The 19,487-nt window shown below is 43.1% G+C and overlaps 1 protein-coding gene across 1 annotated transcript; it reads right to left on the reverse strand.

Annotated features, from left to right (window-relative positions):
• Positions 1-330: 330 nt before the first annotated feature.
• LAG3 (lymphocyte activating 3) lies at positions 331-17,315 on the reverse strand. The gene is made up of 8 exons (XM_075215131.1): positions 17,133-17,315; positions 15,858-15,990; positions 9,682-9,908; positions 6,338-6,583; positions 5,253-5,507; positions 4,374-4,625; positions 2,631-2,746; positions 331-1,330 (listed from the first exon to the last, which is right to left on the reverse strand). Exons 1-8 carry the CDS (start codon positions 17,179-17,181, stop codon positions 1,247-1,249), a joined length of 1,362 nt encoding a protein of 453 aa, XP_075071232.1. The 5' UTR covers positions 17,182-17,315; the 3' UTR covers positions 331-1,246.
• Between the last annotated feature and the right edge of the window lie 2,172 nt (positions 17,316-19,487).

Below are 19,487 nucleotides of genomic sequence, written 5' to 3' on the forward strand. Positions count from 1 at the left end.
CCTATTTGAAGCACTAGGTTACATCTTAAACTCCACTTCATGCACCAGTAGCTGGTGGGCAGAGCACCCGTTCACCGCAGTTCGGCTAATGCAGGGACACACCTTATAACTTTATATGGTATGGTGTTGTCAATATTTACCATATATTCCTTCTGTTTGTGTGTTATCTGTTTGTATCATAATTTCATTCATGTGCAGCATTGCATTATATGTCAGAGCTTTATAAAAAAAAAAATAATAATAATACTGGACAATAATTTACATTCCAGAAAAGATCAGAACAACCAGAAATAAAATACAAGTTTTTCGCATTGAAAAAATTAACAAAAACCCATTGCTGAGGTATTTAATGTGTCTTCGTTATTTGCTACATATTTAAACATTTCTTAAATAAATTATTTTACATTTTACTGCAAACTTAAAACTTAATTTACCATATTAATTTTACATATATTTATATAAACTGTATTTATGCTACAATTCTTGAACATATACAGGTGCAGGATCCTTTATCGGGTAACGCAAAGTATTAGAGAAGGTTTCCAGGGAGTGAGTAAACATAGGGATCATTTTTATAAGCGATTTGTATATTTTAGGCACTAAAACCGTTACACTTCTCAAGTCTGAATAACAGATCCAAACCTGTACTAAACATCTTTAAATGTGTATATATTATATACTACAAACTCCTGGTAATTTAATTTCTGCAGATGTTTAGGAATTGAAAGAAGAAAGATCGGTCGGAGGGAGGATTAAACGTAGACAGTAAGTAAGAAAACAAAGCAATAGATATGTAGATAAGATATATAGAATATCTTCCACAACAGGCTTCTGAAACCAACGAGGGGGAAAAAATGCACAATGCAATCAAATATAATACCACAAAATTGTTTTCACAATGGAAAATATAATAAAATATATCAGATGCTAACTAAGTAGAGTTTAAGTGGTTTAATATTTTTGCGTTCAGTTTCAGTCTCGCAGCCCGAGCGTGTGAATACTTTTTATTTGTTGAGTAAACTATTGGACTCGTCGTCTTCCTGAAATACTATCCAACGATTAGATTGCAAGCTCTCCGAAGCAATAACTCAATAACGATAACTAATGTTAGTCAACCATGTTGCTTTCAAACTTTTTAAAACTATATCACCATGAACGTATCCAAAGTAAACATAAAATGAACACATACATCTAGCGCAGAGCGACATTTGGCGTAACGAGGAGTTCACAGCAGGGATCCACTAGATCATTCGCACTCAGAGATCTTCTTTGGGTGAGAGACGGAGAGACCCTCCATGTGCGCCAGAGCTGCTAGATGAGACAGGCGCCTCTGAAATAGAAGAGAGCAAAGTGAGAGGGGAGATCAGAAGAACGAGACAGGAAGAGATGTGGTGACAGATGTGGAGTGACAGCCAGACAGAGAAACGGGTGCAGGAAGAGACATTCAGAGACAGTCACGGAGACAGCAAAATATGGAGAGTATCAGAAAACGAGACATGAGAAATAACTAGAGAAGAGTGAAAGAGACAGGGATGACAGAAGAGAGAAAGAGATGGGATCACAGACAAAAAGAGAAAAAGGGAGAGCTGTAGGAACAGTAGAATACTCTACATAGAAATTAGACAGGAAGGGACAGCAAGAGCAAGTGATAGGCAGAGAAAGAGACAGAGGGAAATGGACAGCTAGAGGAAATAGACAGAAAGTGATGTAGAGACAGAAGAGAGTGACAGACAGAGAGAGAGTCAGAGAGAAAATACAGAAGCATTTGCGTGGAAGGAGAGACAAAGAAAGAGATGTATATATGTGTGTATATGTATACACACACACACACACACACATACACACACACAACAGAGCCGTAAATTAATATTTTAGTACCTGGGGCAAGAAAGAAAAATGCTGCCTCCCTAGCCCTTAATTTTAACCAAATGAACCAAAAAATATTCATAAACGGTGCTCCCCCTTCAGCGCCCCTATCGCACAACCCTGGTTACGACTCTGTATACAAATGAGACAGCGGGAGTGGAGGAGACACAGTCAGAATTTATAGGACAAGTGAAAAAAAATCTTATGATGCAGGAGAAGAAAATGGAATTAGAGTGAGATGTACAAAGAAAGAATAATCCAGGAAGAGACTATAAAACATGTAAACTACTGAGAGACTTCTGTCATCTAAGAGAAAACCTTCTGTGAGTGGAGGAAGTGAAACATATGGAGAGCAGGGGGACATAAATAAATACAGGGGAATGGTGATGGAAGATATAGACATAGATAGACACAGGACAGTGATCCATATTAGAGAGAGCAGCAGAAAGACACGGTGAGAGAGGGAGCAGGATTTATCACTGGTAAGTTTCCATACAGTGGTTTTCAACAAAAGATGAAAGGGGAAAGGTTTCTCAGCTGTGCCTGATCTCAATTATAGCACAATGCCTTCATACTTCTCTATTTACATCTTACTTCCACCCTACTCTCTAACCTCCTACGGGGGAGAGTTAAACCCCATAATAACCCCACACACGGAAATACAGGGCCAGAAAGATACAAGTATCAGCAGCCACAAGAGCAAAATTGACGCCGTAATAAAACATAGGGAGATAACATTGGATGGAGGTAGATGAGAAACGAACCTGCCGGTTGCGGAAAGAAACAACAGCAATTGCTATTAGTCCAAAAATCAGTAGTAGACACAGCGGGAGGATGAAACGCCAGGATGAGAGCGATCCGATACCTGCAGTCTGAGCAGCTGGGATGGAGAAGGTGTAACAGTTAGTGGAAGGTGACAATGCAATGAAATGAAGAGCAAGAAGAGACCAAACCAATGGTGAAGAGAGGAGCAGGTAGAGGAAGATAGCAGGAGGGTGGAGAGAGGAGCAGGTAGAGGAAGGTAACATGATGGTGGAGAGAGGAGCAGGTAGAGGAAGGTAACTGGATGGTGGAGGGAGGAGCAGGTAGAGGAAGGTAACATGATGGTGGAGAGAGGAGCAGGTAGAGGAAGATAACTGGATGGTGGAGAGAGGAGAAGGTAGAGGAAGGTAACTGGATGGTAGAGAGAGGAGCAGGTAGAGGCAGGTAACATGATGGTGGAGAGAGGAGCAGGTAGAGGAAGATAACAGGATGGTGGAGAGAGGAGCAGGTAGAGGAAGGTAACATGATGGTGGAGAGAGGAGCAGGTAGAGGAAGATAACTGGATGGTGGAGAGAGGAGCAAGTAGAGGAAGATAACAGGATGGTGGAGAGAGGAGCAGGTAGAGGAAGGTAACATGATGGTGGAGAGAGGAGCAGGTAGAGAAAGATAACTGGATGGTAGAGAGAGGAGCAGGTAGAGGAAGGTAACATGATGGTGGAGAGAGGAGCAGGTAGAGGAAGATAACAGGTTGGTGGAGAGAGGAGCAGGTAGAGGAAGATAACAGGATGGTGGAGAGAGGAGCAGGTAGAGAAAGATAACTGGATGGTAGAGAGAGGAGCAGGTAGAGGAAGATAACATGATGGTGGAGAGAGGAGCAGGTAGAGGAAGATAACTGGATGGTGAAGAGAGAAGCAGGTAGAGGAAGATAACAGGATGGTGGAGATAGGAGCAGGTAGAGAAAGATAACAGGATGGTAGGGAGAGGAGCAGGTAGAGGAGCAGGTAGAGGAAGGTAACATGATGGTGGAGAGAGGAGCAGGTAAAGGAAGATAACAGGATGGTGGAGAGAGGAGCAGGTAGAGGAAGATAACAGGATGGTGGAGAGAGGAGAAGGTAGAGGAAGATAACAGGATGGTGGAGAGAGGATCAGGTAGAGGAAGGTAACAGGATGGTTTAGAGAGGAGCAGGTAGAGGAAAACAATATGGTGGAGAGAGAAGCAGAGAGCTAGAGAATAACAAAATGGTGTAACGAGAGGGAGTATGGATATAAAAGATAATAATAAAAGTGGATATTGTAATGAAGAGAGAGACTGAGCTACAAATATATTGTGCTGGTGGAGAGAGAGAGGTGGAAAGTTAATGTGATGACTGTAAGCTATATCAAGAGGCCACAATCTCTGGAGAGATCCTAATTAAAAGAGATAAAGAGGTAGATGCATCAAACATTCCTAAAGGGAAAAGTGGAGGTGTTGCCCATAGCAACCAATCTGATTCTAGCTATCATTTATCTAGTACATTCTAGAAAATGATAGCTAGAATCTTATTGGTTGCTATGGGCAACACCTCCACTTTTCCCTTTTAGAATGCTTGATAAATCTACTCTCAAAGAGTTAGAAGACAGCAATAAGCAAGATAGTTTTAGGAGAAAAGGAGAAATAGACAAGAGAGATAGTAATAGGAGTAATGAAGAAATAATGAAATATCACAGTAGGAAAAATAATTGATATTTAATAAAAGAACGGTTACCAAGTATATGGATGAAATGTTCCACTTTTCCCAGACTCCCGTTCATCCCATAAACTGAGCAGATCCAGGTCCCAGAGTCCCGTGAGTGTACAATGGGAAGGTCCAGTAAGGCCCCTCTTAGCGCTCTCTGTTGTCCTGTGGGATCCGAAGGTCTCGTCCACTCGAACTTCTCTTCTCCGGATAATCCGCTGACGTTACACACCAACTGCAGGGAGGAACCCTCTCTGGCCATTGTAGGGCCTGGAGGAGACACTGTGGACAAAAGAGAAGGATTTCAGAACTTATGTTATCTTTTTATAGAGGTTGCAGTCTTGTCAGAGAGCTCCACTAATCCACTAACAAACTTCTCCATACTGGAACATGTCTCCAAAACGCTCCTACCCACGAAGGTGATGTCAGAGGGCTGCAAAATTCAGTTTTGCAGCTAATTTTATTCTCAGTGTCAGTATATTACTCCACACCAGCACATGTATCAGTGAGTGACCACACACCAAATCTATTTACATAGATACAGAACATACATACAAAATATTCAGTACTATGAGTGCACTATTTGCAGAACATTGTGTTGCAACTATATAAAATTTACTTTTTTGGACACATTGTTTGATATATATACACACAGATCAATGTATCATTAGTATTCCCCCATCAAGCTGTGTACATTGGTTATCACAGACTAACAGACACTACGGAGCTTATTTAATAATTCATCGCTATGTGCTGTAAGCCACAGCAACCAATCACACTCTTACTGTCATGTGTCTAATGCAGCTAAAGAAAATGAAAGCAAACATCTGATTGGTTGCTGTGGGTTACAGCCCTTTAATTTTCCATTGTCTACGAAGTGTTATCTTACAGTATAATTCACCCACTGACCTTGGATGACCCTGAGGTGCACCAGTCTGGACATCTCTTGGCCTCTATAAGTAATGTCACATCGGTAGGTCCCAGCATCCTCAGCTCTCACGTGGTTGAGTAGAAGCACTTGTTTATTGTCCCCGACGGGGCCTGTGCGTCCGCTCCAGCGTACACTAAGTGGCCATTCCGCGGGCGTGTCAGTGACGTTACAGGGGAGCTCGGCCGAGGAGCCGGTGGCGGTGTAAACAGAGAGAGAGGACGGGCCGGAGATACCTGGTGGAGGCAGACAGATGGATCATTGACCACATAACAGCAAAGAGGAATATTCATAATATTATGTGTTTGTGTAATGATAACCTCTAGTCTACAAGCTTTCAAGCGTTCTCTGAAAACCCACCTCTTCAGACAAGCTTATAATATTCCTCAACCACCGTCTTAACCTCACTACATTACCCTATTACCACCTGTTATACAAATACCCCTTGACCAACATTGTTGTGTGATGGGATCATTTAGCTTATGAGTCACTTTTACCTTTGCAGTCTGGCTGGGCCGACTGCAAATGTAGACTTAACCTCATGTGTCAAACTCCCATTGTCCAATAGATTGTAAGCTTGTGAGCAGCCTTCTCACCTCTCTGTCTGTTTTACCCAGTTTGTTTATGAGTTTACTATGTTTGTCCCCAAAGCGCTACGGAATATGTTGGCACTATATAAATAAATGATGATGATGATGATGATGATGATGAAGTGATGTCAGTATTATTGTATACGTTTCCTCTATTGGTGGTGGTGATATACACATATTAGTCTTTCATTTTTAATGTTTTGCAACTTTACTATTTGAATGACATTGTTGATGTAACTTTATTTTCTATGCAATTCTGCAAATAAGGTTTCTATCTGAAACAGATACAGCATTGGGATGCTGGCATACGATACTAAATGATAGAGGTAGGTTACCTGCGCCTCTCCAGGTGTTGAGGAAAGGATGGAAGGGCGTGCTGGGACTTGTAGTCTCACACCAGCCCGAGAGCCACAGGTTGCCTATGTAAATATGAGATCCAGGTCCAAATATAAGATTATCTTTTGAAGTTTACTCACCGAGCAGCCTGAGCGTCAGATTGGATCTCACACCGTCCTCCTCGCAGCTCCATTCGCCTCCATCATCTTGAGTGAGGCTGAGAATAGACAGATCGGCCCCTGATACTGAAATTCTGCTGGATGAATGAACCAGGACGCCACGATGAAACCAGCGGATTGAGAGAGACGTTTGTTCCGGACCAACAACAGAACATGTCAGATTGACAGAACTCTTCTCAGGAAGAAGGCCAGGGGGAGACTGTGTGACTGGACAAGAAGAGGATATGAGCATCATTAAATTTGCCATTAAAAACATTTATTAGAATGTGGTTAATGTCTAATGAACATAAAACACTTTTATACAGTTGCTTGTGATCGCAAACATATGTTATAGCATGCATACGATACTGACATCACTACTGATCAGGACTTAGACTAGCCCTGTAGCTGGAGCAAGAGCAGAAAAATAAGTAGCTCAAAGCTGGATTCGGGCGTGGCTACATGAGCTCAAGTTTGGCGCGCCCCTACTGTACATTGACGCCCCTTCCCCGCCCACTTTACTCCGCGAAATTGTAAGTGTATGTGCCCAGTTCTGGGCAGAGTAATTTTTGCGGGCAATATGCAATCAGGCCCAATAACTTTAAAGGTGAACTAGACAAGATGTTTATGTAAAGATATTATATTAGTTATGTTAACTAACAAATGTTTCTAACATGTCAGACATTCCCTTTTTATTGGCAATCAAAAATTGACTTAAAAATGTTAATTGAGTTTGGGAAATGTTCCAGCCAGTGATCGTGGATATATTATGTCCTGTGACCGGAACGGCAAGGTTGCGGTATGTTAGGTAACAGATGAGGATGGGGATTAGGGAGCTGTGTGTCTGCAGGCTTCAATTATACAAATCTGGCTCTGTTCGTGTCTGTAAATAATTTTGGACTATTCCCAGAAATTATTATCCTTTTATTCCTATACCACCAACATATTGAACAGGGCTGTACAACCAAATAAGTTTCACTAACGTGCTGCAGTAGAGCTTACAATTTAATTTCCCCCACCACAGGACCTATCAAAATCAAACCTAGTACCACAGCGATGGCAGCAATACTAACCACTGTGTCACTGGGCCCCCTGGTGAGTTATATCACTTAGATCATGGATGTCTGCCCCACTGTCTGTCGGCCAATTACGGTTTTCTGTGACCCACAACTTGTTCAGAATCTATCATCAGGGGCCCATGAACATATGTATTCATCACATATTTTGTCACCTGAGAATTTTGCACAAAACAGTGTTGGGTAATTATTATAAATCTGGAAAATCTAATTTGATAACTACTAGATGTGCGATTTTTAAAAGTATAATATATTGGGTATTTTTCCTAAAGTTGAAGACTATGGGCTAGATTTACTAAGCTGCGGGTTTGAAAAAGTGGGGATGTTGCCTATAGCAACCAATCAGATTGTAGCTATCATTTTGTAAAAAGTACTAAATAAATGAAAGCTAGTATCTGATTGGTTGCTATAGGCAACATCCCCACTCTTTCAAACCCGCAGCTTAGTAAATCTAGCCCTAAGACGTTTCAATGCTTCTTTAGTAACTTATTATTAGAGAAAACAAAGCCTTAACTAACATGTGGGATATTTGTGCTTTAGAAGTAAGGAATGTACTAAAGACACTATTAGATGAGACAGTCTCCATCATCCTACTCTCTTACGTTCTTCTATCAACTTCTTTCTATACGTTTCTCCTACTCTCTCTCTCGCTCGTTTTGCTTTCTGTCTATTTTTTCCTCCTCTGAGACTTTCTCTCCTTATTCCTCTTTCTATTCTCCCACCTTCTGTTGTTCAGTGAATCTTAATAACAATTTATTTTTCATTTACACAAGGGAAATTGTGATGCACTAACAGCCGTCCCTGGGACCCCCGTGCTCTTTGGTTTTAGTGTATGACGCAGTTTCCTGAATCCCCCCCTGTGTGTGAGTCACCAGAGCCCCCAATATACGTTTGGTGATAACAGGATGTGTGTAGGGGGTGTGGAAGAACCTTTTTTAAAACATCTGTAACAATCTGTGTGCCAGTGTTCTCTGTTCATGCCCACATTGCTGCTGCTATTGTCATTCACGCATAAAGGACCAACATATTCCATAGTGATGTACAGTGAGGACAGTGTGATTTATAGATAGGCAGGGTGACTCACAGGTTCCTCTGTACCTCACATTGCCCAAATTTCTTTCACTATTGCAGCTGCCCATGTAAAGTACTGAATACATCCTACAGTACTGTTCTCAGACTGCCACACACCCAGCAGGTACCGTTATATTGTACATATTTACAGTCACATCATTTAATGTAGCAGGTGGAATTGCTACCACAGTTTTACGGTTCTAACGGGGAAGAATCGCATTCAGTATAGGGATAAGGTGGCATTTATTGGAGGAGTCCCAGCACATACCTACATTTTATAAGAACATTATCAGACATACATGACAGGAGAATACACAAAGTGCTCTGACATCTGCTAAATATGAATACCTATGGATCTCCTGATGAGCATGAACACCCACTGATGATTGGCTCAGTATAGAGACCCACTGACCATGTGATCAGTACGGGTAACCTAACAGACAATGTGATCAGCTATGACATCCACTGATCATTTGTTCAGAATTGAGATCCACTGATCATGTGATCATCATAGACACTCACTGATCATTGGTTCGGTATAGAGACCCACTGACCATGTGATCATTATAGACACCCACTGATCATTGGTTCGGTATAAAGACCCACTGATCATGTGCTCGGTGCAGGTACCTACCTGAACATGTGACCAGCATAGATATCCACTGATCATTGTGTCAGTATAGACACCCACTGATCATTGGTTCGGTATAGAGACCCACTGATCATGTGATCATCATAGACGCCCACTGATCATTGGTTTGGTATAAAGACCCACTGATCATGTGCTTGGTGTGGGTACCTAACTGACCATGTGACCAGCATAGACATCCACTGATCATGGTGTCAGTATAGAGACCCACTAGCTATGAAGGGTGTACTTTCTTTATATATGACTCTATCTAAAATCCTCATAAAGATCAGCGTAGACCATATAGAGACTGATTCTATTAACAAAGGAAACACTGCAGTATAAGATTATAAGATCATCTTATGGGAAGATAAACATCGGTTTATGGTGTCTGTAAGTTGACAAATCAATCTGGAATATAAAATTTCCTAAACAACATCATTAAAAACATTATACCCACATATCCTATAAATCTAATATATATGGTAGTGTCACTAGACTGAGTGTAATGTTACTATGACATATATATCATAGATGATAGAGGTACATACGTTTTATGATTCGCAGTTTTACTGAACATCTCTGTTTGCTGTCTCCATATTTTGCCTTCCCCTGGTATGTCCCAGCATCCTCCTCTCTCACATCTTTCAGGTGCAATGAAAAAACTCCCAGATCAATCTGAGACTGCAGGATCAGGACACGTGACTTCATAGATTGAGCTATGGAAGTAAGTCCACTTGGAAATACTGAGACCAGCGTCCTCTGTTTCTTCTGTTTCCTAAGATAGGAAAGATCGATGTTGAGAAAGAGATGAACAGAGGGAAAGGGTGTAGATGGCAGAAGTATCACTGGGGAGTGTGATAGGTAAGAAAATAGAATTCATTTTTGAGAGAAGAAGAAAATTTGGATGTGAGCGGGAAACAGGTGCAGGGTAAATACAGCACAAGAGGACATAATACTGAGCCTGAGCAACAGGGAAATTGAGGCCAGAGATCATGAGGCAGAGTGCAGAGGATGGAAAGCAGGAGGCAGAGTGCAGAGGGAAAAGGATGGAGAGCAGGAAGCAGAGTGAAGAGGATGGAGAGCAGAAAGCAGAGTGAAGAGGATGGAGAGCAGGAGGCAGAGTGTAGAGGATGGAGAGCGGGAGGCAGAGTGCAGAGGATGGAGAGCAGGAAGCAGAGGGAAAAGGATGGAGAGCGGGAGGCATAGTATAGAGGATGGAGAGCGGGAGGCAGAGTGTAGAGGATGGAGAGCGGAAGGCAGAGTGTAGAGGATGGAGAGCGGAAGGCAGAGGGCAGAGTGTAGAGGATGGAGAGCCGGAGGCAGAGTGTACAGGATGGAGAGCTGGAGGCAGAGTGTACAGGATGGAGAGCCGGAGACAGAGTGTACAGGATGGAGAGCAGGAGGCAGAGTGCAGAGGATGGAGAGCCGGAGACAGAGTGAAGAGGATGGAGAGCAGGAGACAGAGTGAATAGAATGGAGAGCGGGAGGCAGAGTGCAGAGGATGGAGAGCAGGAGGCAGAGTGTACAGGATGGAGAGCAGGAGGCAGAGTGCAGAGGATGGAGAGCGGGAGGCAGAGTGCAGAGGATGGAGAGCGGGAGGCAGAGTGCAGAGGATGGAGAGCAGGAGGCAGAGTGCAGAGGATGGAGAGCGGGAGGCAGAGTGCAGAGGATGGAGAGCCGGAGGCAGAGTGTAGAGGATGGAGAGCAGGAGACAGAATGAATAGAATGGAGAGCGGGAGGCAGAGTGTACAGGATGGAGAGCAGGAGGCAGAGTGAAGAGGACGGAGAGTGGGAGGCAGAGTGCAGAGGATGGAGAGCAGAAGACAGAGTGAATAGAATGGAGAGCAGGAGGCAGAGTGAAGAGGATGGAGAGCAGGAGGCAGAGTGAACAGGATGGAGAGCAGGATGCAGAGTGAAGTGGATGGAGAGCGGGATGCAGAGTGCAGAGGATGGAGAGCAGAAGACAGAGTGAATAGAATGGAGAGCAGGAGGCAGAGTGAAGAGGATGGAGAGCAGGAGGCAGAGTGAACAGGATGGAGAGCAGGAGGCAGAGTGAAGAGGATGGAGAGTGGGAGGCAGAGTGTAGAGGAGGGAGAGCAGGAGACAGAGTGAATAGAATGGAGAGCAGGAGGCAGAGTGCAGAGGATGGAGAGCAGGTGGCAGAGTGCAGAGGATGGAGAGCAGGTGACAGAGTGAATAGAATGGAGAGCAGGAGGCAGAGTGCAGAGGATGGCAAGCGGGAGGCAGAGTGCAGAGGATGGAGAGCGGGAGGCAGAGTGCACAGGATGGAGAGCAGGAGGCAGAGTGAACAGGATGGAGAGCAGGAGGCAGAGTGAAGAGGATGGAGAGTGGGAGGCAGAGTGCAGAGGATGGAGAGCAGAAGACAGAGTAGAGAGGATGGAGAGCAGGAGGCAGAGTACAGAGGATGGAGAGCAGGAGGCAGAGTACAGAGGATGGAGAGCAGGAGGCAGAGTGTAGAGGATGGAGAGCAGGAGGCAGAGTGTAGAGGATGGAGAGCGGGTGGCACAGTGCAGAGGATGGAGAGCAGGAGGCAGAGTGCATAAGATGGCAAGTGGGAGGCAGAGTGCAGAGGATGGAGAGCGGGAGACACAGTGCAGAGGATGGAGAGCGGGAGACACAGTGAAGATTACCATGAGTGGTAGGTAGAGTGATGTATGAGTGCAAAAGATATACCAATGATGGAGAGCAAGAGGTAGAGTGAGAATGGAAAGGAGGACATTGATGAGATAAAGTGAGAACAGAGATCAGGACAGAGTGAAGATGGAGAGTGAGAGGTAGAGTGAGGATGGAGAGGTAGAGTGAGAATGAGGAGCGGGAGGAGAGTGAGAATAGAGAGTGAGAGGTAGAGTGAGGATGGAGAGGTAGAGTGAGGGTGGAGAGTGAGAGGTAGAGTGAGGATGGAGAGGTAGAGTGAGGGTGGAGAGTGAGAGGTAGAGTGAGGATGGAGAGGTAGAGTGAGGGTGGAAAGTGAGGATGGAGAGGTAGAGTGAGGGTGGAGAGTGAGAGGTAGAGTGAGGGTGAGAGGTAGAGTGAGGGTGGAGAGTGAGGGTGGAGAGTGAGAGGTAGAGTGAGGATGGAGAGGTAGAGTGAGGGTGGAGAGTAAGGGTGGAGAGTGAGAGGTAGAGTGAGAGGTAGAGTGAGGATGGAGAGGTAGAGTGAGGGTGGAGAGTGAGGATGGAGAGAGTATGTAGGAGAGTGAGGGTAAAATACAAGTAGTAAAGTGAGAATGGAAAGCAAGAAGCAGATTATAAATGGAGAACATGGCACAACGTGAGGATGATTAATAAAAATGCACACAACTTCCTGATATAAAATAATACATTAAAGACATACAGTATGTACAAAGCAAGAATGGTATAATGTAATTAAATCAAAGAAAGTTAATAAAGAAACAATCAATTTAAGTATTAGTAACTTGTGAGTGAGAAGCTATAACCTGCTGTGCTGCACGAGGAACGGCACAGTCTCAGGTTAGGGGCTGTCAGTTACACCAAGAGGTGTTTTGGAGAATAAAATCAAGCTGGGGGGCGCTGGATGGGGATAGATGGAAGCAATCCCAATCTTCTGTTGAACAAACATAACCATATAACTGGGATCCTCTTAGTCAATCGTCTTCTCAGTTATAAGTTTCAAGGTGATCCTCGTTGTCAGACATGCAGGAGATATGTCTCCTGGGCCACCAGCTCCATCACTGCTGTAATTGCCCCTATGCTTATGATACATGGATCTAATATCAGTGTATTATCTTCCTTTGTTAAACTTTTGTGTTCCACCAACACCTGGGGGTAAATGTATCAAGCTGAGAGTTTTCCGGTGGGTTTGAAAAGTGGAGATGTTGCCTATAGCAACCAATCAGATACTAGCTGTCATTTTCTAGAATGTACTAAATAAATGATAGCTAGAATCTGATTGGTTTTTCAAACTCTCAGCTTGATACACTTACCCCCTGATCTATGTGAACATTTTACTCCTGGTATCATGAGTTCTGGTAACTATTTCCTGACAGTGCTGAGGGGATCCCATGTAAATGCTTATGATTCTTCAATAAATGTTGTTACCACACAGGTAATTGTTCAAATAAAATAACAAGTAATTTAGTAGGTAATAGGAGTAAGGGAAAATTGTGTGAAATAAAATAGCATAGATAATAATGTATATATATATATATATTATTGTATGTAAAACATAGATGTCTTGAGATGTAGTTTTATGTGTAAATGTGTCCAAGAGAAGCTAAGTTTTTGGATGTTAAAATCTGATTTCCAGCAGCTAAAAAATTATTAGAAAATGTCTGGAACAGATCAGTCCATGAAACAGGGGTGGGTGGGATTCACATTTAGTGAGACACAAACACGACTGTGTAAATGGAACAAGTTTGTCACTGGATTCCCAAACAAAATGTCATTTACACATCAAAAGCCGGTCCCAAAAGATAGTCATTGAGGAAGAGAGATCCTACGTTTTATGACATCTCATGTTTATACCCCTTTGTCACATCGGGTCAAAATTATTTTAAGGACAGCTGGACAATCATTATATTTAACTTATTTAAAACAAAGACACACTTTATGACTCCCCTCCTCCCTCCCCTGGGCAGGACTGACTTACGACACTCTGAACAAAATTGCTCAGGGAAGATTGTATATATGGTGTTATATATATATATATATATATATATATATATATATATATATATATATATGTCTGAGAGACCGAGACATTGTTAGTTAGTTCAATGAGTGAAGTGCAGGAGGAGATGAAACAGACAGAAGGATCCTCTAATATCATCTAACAGGCAATTATACTGTTTAAATTCTATATATTTTTGCAAGGATACATCATGCATAATAATTGTTAGTGTTTGTATAGTATGTTTTGTATTTTGTAAGTAGTTAAAGGAAGTCTAAGTCATTAGAAGACTTATTATCATTGTGTTTTCTTATTTTGTAATTTGTAAAACCGTAAATAAATGTTAGTAAAATAGAGCTGAATTTTCATGTTGAATTATTCTTGGAATCATTAAAACTACAGATATATATATATATATATATATATATATATATATATATATATATATATATATATATATATTAGACTGCATACAAATATATTAATGTCAGATTACAGGGTTGGACAAATTCCGCATGGTCAATGAGCCAATATAATATATCTGTGTATATAGTATATTTATTATCACATGGATATATTTATTGGACCGTAGTGATGTAGAGTATTTTACCTTTTAAGACACATGAGCCAGTCATAGGCACATACGTGATAAATGTGATTATATAATGTATGATTGGACTAGAAGTAATGTCGCCCCTTTTGTTTATGAGCCAACCAATTGTCAGGCTGATATAATATATTTGCAGACATATAACATATATCTATAGAGATATATTAATACTTATATGTCAAACAGAATAAAGATAAATATAAGATTCTGCAACAATGTGCAATTTTGGTGTTTGTTTAATCCCACTATAAATAACACTTGATCAGTTTGGGATTGTTTCTCTCTATCCCCATCCAGCACCTCCCATCTTGACTTTTAAAATGAGGATGATGGCTAGAAGTAGAATGACGATAGCAGGCAATTGGTAGATCAAGGAAGAAGAACAATAAGCAAGAGGTGGAATAAGACAGGACATCTAAAGGTAGAGCGAGAATGGACGGTGAGGGGTGGAGCGAGAATGGACGGTGAGGGGTGGAGCGAGAATGGACGGCGAGAGGTGGAGCGAGAATGGACAGCGAGAAGTGGAGAGAGGATGTACGGTTACAGGTGTATCGAGAATGCACAGCTAGAGAAGAAGCGAGGATGGAGTAAGGAGCTAGAGGTGGAGCAAGGATGGATTGCTCCCAATTGTAAAGCACTACGGAATCTGCTGGCGCTATATAAATAAATGTTGATGATGAGGATGATTCCTGGAGGTGGAGCGAGGATAAATGGCTAAAGAAGAAGTGAGGATGGAGTATGGAGCTAGAGAAGGAGCAAGGATGGATTGCTAGATATGGAGCAAGAATGCACGGCTAGAGAAGAAGCGAGGATGGAGTAAGGAGCTAGAGCTGAAGCAAGGATGGATTGGTGGTTTGTGGAGCATGGATGAATGGCTAGAGAAGAAGTGAGGATGGAGTATTCAGCTAGAGGTGGAGCAAGGATGAATGGCTAGAGATGGAGCGAGGCTGAACAGCTAGAGATGGAGGGAGGATGGACAGCTAGAGGTAGAGCGAAAATAGATTGCTAGAGGTGGAGAGAGAATGGATGGCTAGCAGTGGAGAGAGGATGGATGGCTAGCAGTGGAGTGAGGATAGAATGCTAGAGGTGGAGAGAGAATGGATGGCTAGCAGTGGAGAGAGGATGGATGGCTAGCAGTGGAGAGAGGATATAATGCTAGAGGTAAAAACAGAATGGACAGCTAGAGGTGGAGTGAGCATGGACAGCTAGAGGTGGACGGAGAATGTAGGATTATAAAGAGTATAAAAGAGGGAGAGAGATGAACTAGTAAAAGAACATAAAGGACTCCAGAAATACTTAATAAAAAGGCAAAAAAATGGAAGTGACAATATAGTACTATGTCACTTCTATTATATAGACAGGTCAAAGGGGAACAACTGAACATAAGCGGCTCTATCTGCCTAGTGATATACTGTATATTCAATATATTGTGGTAGTAAGAGCAACAAAGCGACAAGTCTTTACCTATCTATCCTCTGCCAGTACACAGAACCCGCCGGGTATGTAGACTGACGACCAGCATCCAGCAAATCCTTGGTCATGTTACATGGTAGAGTTACCTGACCACCAAGGACACCGGTAACATTCACAGCAGAGACTGTAGGAGAGATAGGAGCAGTGAGTACATGAGACATAGAGAGGCAGACACACAACGGGTGAGAAGATCATTCATATATACCAGCTGGCATAGAAATCACACACAGACATATCTGTGCACACTGACAGCAGCTAGCACACAATACTGTGCACACTGACAGCACCGGGCACACAATACTGTGCACACTGACAGCACTGGGCACACAATACTGTGCACACTGACAGCACTGGGCACACACAATACTGTGCACACTGACAGCACCGAACACACAATACTGTGCACACTGACAGCACCGAACACACAATACTGTGCACACTGACAGCACCGGACACACAATACTGTGCACACTGACAGCACCGAACACACAATACTGTGCACACTGACAGCACCGGGCACACAATACTGTGCACACTGACAGCACCGAACACACAATACTGTGCACACTGACAGCACCGAACACACAATACTGTGCATACTGACAGCACTGGGCACACAATACTGTGCACACTGACAGCACTGGGCACACAATACTGTGCACACTGACAGCACCGGACACACAATACTGTGCACACTGACAGCACCGGACACACAATACTGTGCACACTGACAGCACCGGGCACTCAATACTGTGCACACTGACAGCACCGGACACACAATACTGTGCACACTGACAGCACCGGACACACAATACTGTGCACACTGACAGCACCGGACACACAATACTGTGCACACTGACAGCACCGGGCACACAATACTGTGCACACTGACAGCACCGGGCACACAATACTGTGCACACTGACAGCACCGGGCACACAATACTGTGCACACTGACAGCACCGGCACACAATACTGTGCACACTGACAGCACCGGACACACAATACTGTGCACACTGACAGCACCGGACACACAATACTGTGCACACTGACAGCACCGGACACACAATACTGTGCACACTGACAGCACCGGGCACACAATACTGTGCACACTGACAGCACTAGACACACAATACTGTGCACACTGACAGCACTAGACACACAATACTGTGCACACTGACATCACCAGACACACAATACTGTGCACACTGACATCACCAGACACACAATACTGTGCACACTGACAGCACTAGTTACCCCTCTCTTACCTGTGCTGAAGGTGCAGAGCAGTAAGACACAGACAGGTGTCACATACATCTCTGTAAGTGTCAGTTTCCCAGCCAGCAGCAGTCTCCCCTCTTATATATATGTGTCACACGTCACATGGAGAATGTGCTGACTCTCTTCCCGCCTGTGTGAGTCCCCAGCTGAGAAGTGACTCTCTCTGCAGACAGTTCAGACACTGGAAAATATACATCTAGTGCACACGCTGCGCTCGCTGTCTGACTGTCTCTGCTGGTGGAAAATGTGAAGCTGCTGTTTACTAGAGAATTAGGAATACTGCTCATTTCCCAGCCTTGTAGAGAACAACACTATAATAACCGCTATTACTGCCACCTGCGGCTCGCCGGTCATTGTGGAACTACAAGTCCCAGACCCAAGTTTGCTTAAGAGAAGAGTTTTTCTTTATTGCAGTATGGTACGTGGTCCTTCATTAAATCCCACAAACCAGATTATTGTTTCTAGAGATATTGGAGGTCATTTATAAATAAGAGCCTATTTTATCATCAATATCTTTATCAATCAACTTAAAAATATTGCTTGTTACAGCCTCATTTATGTCTTAAATGAATTATGAGAGTGACGAGACATCCTTGGTACTAAATACACCCCGCCACCCCGTCAGTCACATCTACATGGCATACAAGCAAACTCTCCCGGAATGTCAGCGAGACTCCTGAATTCCGGGTAGTTCTCCCGGACTCCTGAGAGAGTAGGGCATCCTCCCGCATCTGCCCATCCTAGTGAAGTGGGCAGGATTAGAGCCACCATGACACGATTCTCTGGGAATCACATCATTTTGGCCATCGCAGTAAGATGACTTGTAAGTGTCACCATGTCACGGGTGGGGCCAAAGGTGACGCGATCCGCCAAGCTCAGCCCCCTCCGCCCATGCCCCCCCCCCACACACACACTCTCCTCCCTTTCGGAACCTCCCATGTCATGGTCTCGTCCTGCAAAATAAATGACATTTTTGGATGCTGCTTAATAACTTGGCACATTCATATATACCACCCAACTGTTCCGATTTAGTCGGGACAGTCCCAACTTTAGGGGTCTGTCCAAAAACTCCAGATAGCAGCAGTCCTGATAACCGGTACCTGACGTCAATGAGTATTGAGGGGAGGGGGGAACAAGACACTCCCCAATCTGAATCCGCATGTCCCCTGAATGGCATACTATGCCCATATTTACCATTTTTGGAGGAGCAAAGTTGAAACGCTGGGAGGTTCATGCCTGGCCTACAGGCTGCTGATTAGCCGGAGCCACCAGGAGATGTTTTCACGTTCCAACAACAGCAATAAAAAGTCAAAACCATTTGCACTTTTGCACGCTCAGAAATGACCCCCATTGTCTCATCCTGTACAACCTCATGATCCACCAATGTGACATATGTAAGATAACCAGAGATATCACTTTGTATCACTTGTTGCTGAGTATGAAGAATAACGTATTAGAAGAAAAAGCATTAAGGAGCTGAGAACAATTAGAAGTGGCCATAAAATGATCATATATGTGGTAACAAATGCTGGGAGTCCTACAATTAATGATGGAAGAGAATTATCACTTAGAGCTCTATTTATCAAAGGGAGAAAATATATAATTGCCATGGTGATAGCAGGAGAAATTCAATGAAAAAAAATGCTTTACTATTCAAATAAAGCATTTTTTCATCTGTGAAATATATTCAACTAATTATTGGTTTTTTAATATTCCTTTTAAATATTTTGGAACATTTATTATTTCGACGAGCGCACCTGCGTGCAATGGCGAATGCTGCTCAGCTCCCCAGCGATACTGGCTGGCAGTGGGAAGACTCTTAACGTTTCGCCAGACAGTCTTTGGTCCGTATGGAACGGGAAGCCCCAACCTCGTTAAAATAGATAGTAATAAGTAATAATAATACTTGTACCACCGTTGTCCGTGGTAAATAGTCTTTTCCACGCTGTTTATGGGGAAGCTTCAACAGAGGTCCCTGGCAAAGAATATTGCAGCAGCTTAGATGAATAGGAAGCCCTAAATCCGTCAAAAGCTCCCATTTTCACCCTAATAAACAGACCCCTATGAATTTTAGAGGGGCAAAATTTAATCAGTTCAGAGAAGCATTAAAACCTGTAACCTGGGAAAGTATTTCAATAAGTAAAGACGCAGAGACCAAATGGGACATTGAAAAAAAAAGCATAACAATAAATAATAAATAAAGCGCTACGGAATTTGCTGGCGCTATATAAATAAATGTTGATGATGATTAAATAATTGAATTATGGAAACACGAGGAATCTAGGAAGATATGTAAAAAGGAAATCAGATTAGCAATAACAGAAGCTAAAAAACAGGCAGCA

The sequence above is a fragment of the Mixophyes fleayi genome, chromosome 6 (assembly GCF_038048845.1).
Source record: "Mixophyes fleayi isolate aMixFle1 chromosome 6, aMixFle1.hap1, whole genome shotgun sequence".
Classification (NCBI taxonomy): Eukaryota; Metazoa; Chordata; class Amphibia; order Anura; family Limnodynastidae; genus Mixophyes; species Mixophyes fleayi.

Bases quoted from the DNA above. Each gene is read 5' to 3' on its own strand.
- LAG3 (XM_075215131.1), bottom strand. From the start codon at position 17,181: ATGTATGTGACACCTGTCTGTGTCTTACTGCTCTGCACCTTCAGCACA. The intron at 9,909-15,857 runs GTAAAGACTTGT...TTCCTATCTTAG, and splicing joins TACTGGCAGAGGATAGATAG to GAAACAGAAGAAACAGAGGA. The intron at 1,331-2,630 runs GTTCGTTTCTCA...CTTCTATTTCAG, and splicing joins TTTCTTTCCGCAACCGGCAG to AGGCGCCTGTCTCATCTAGC.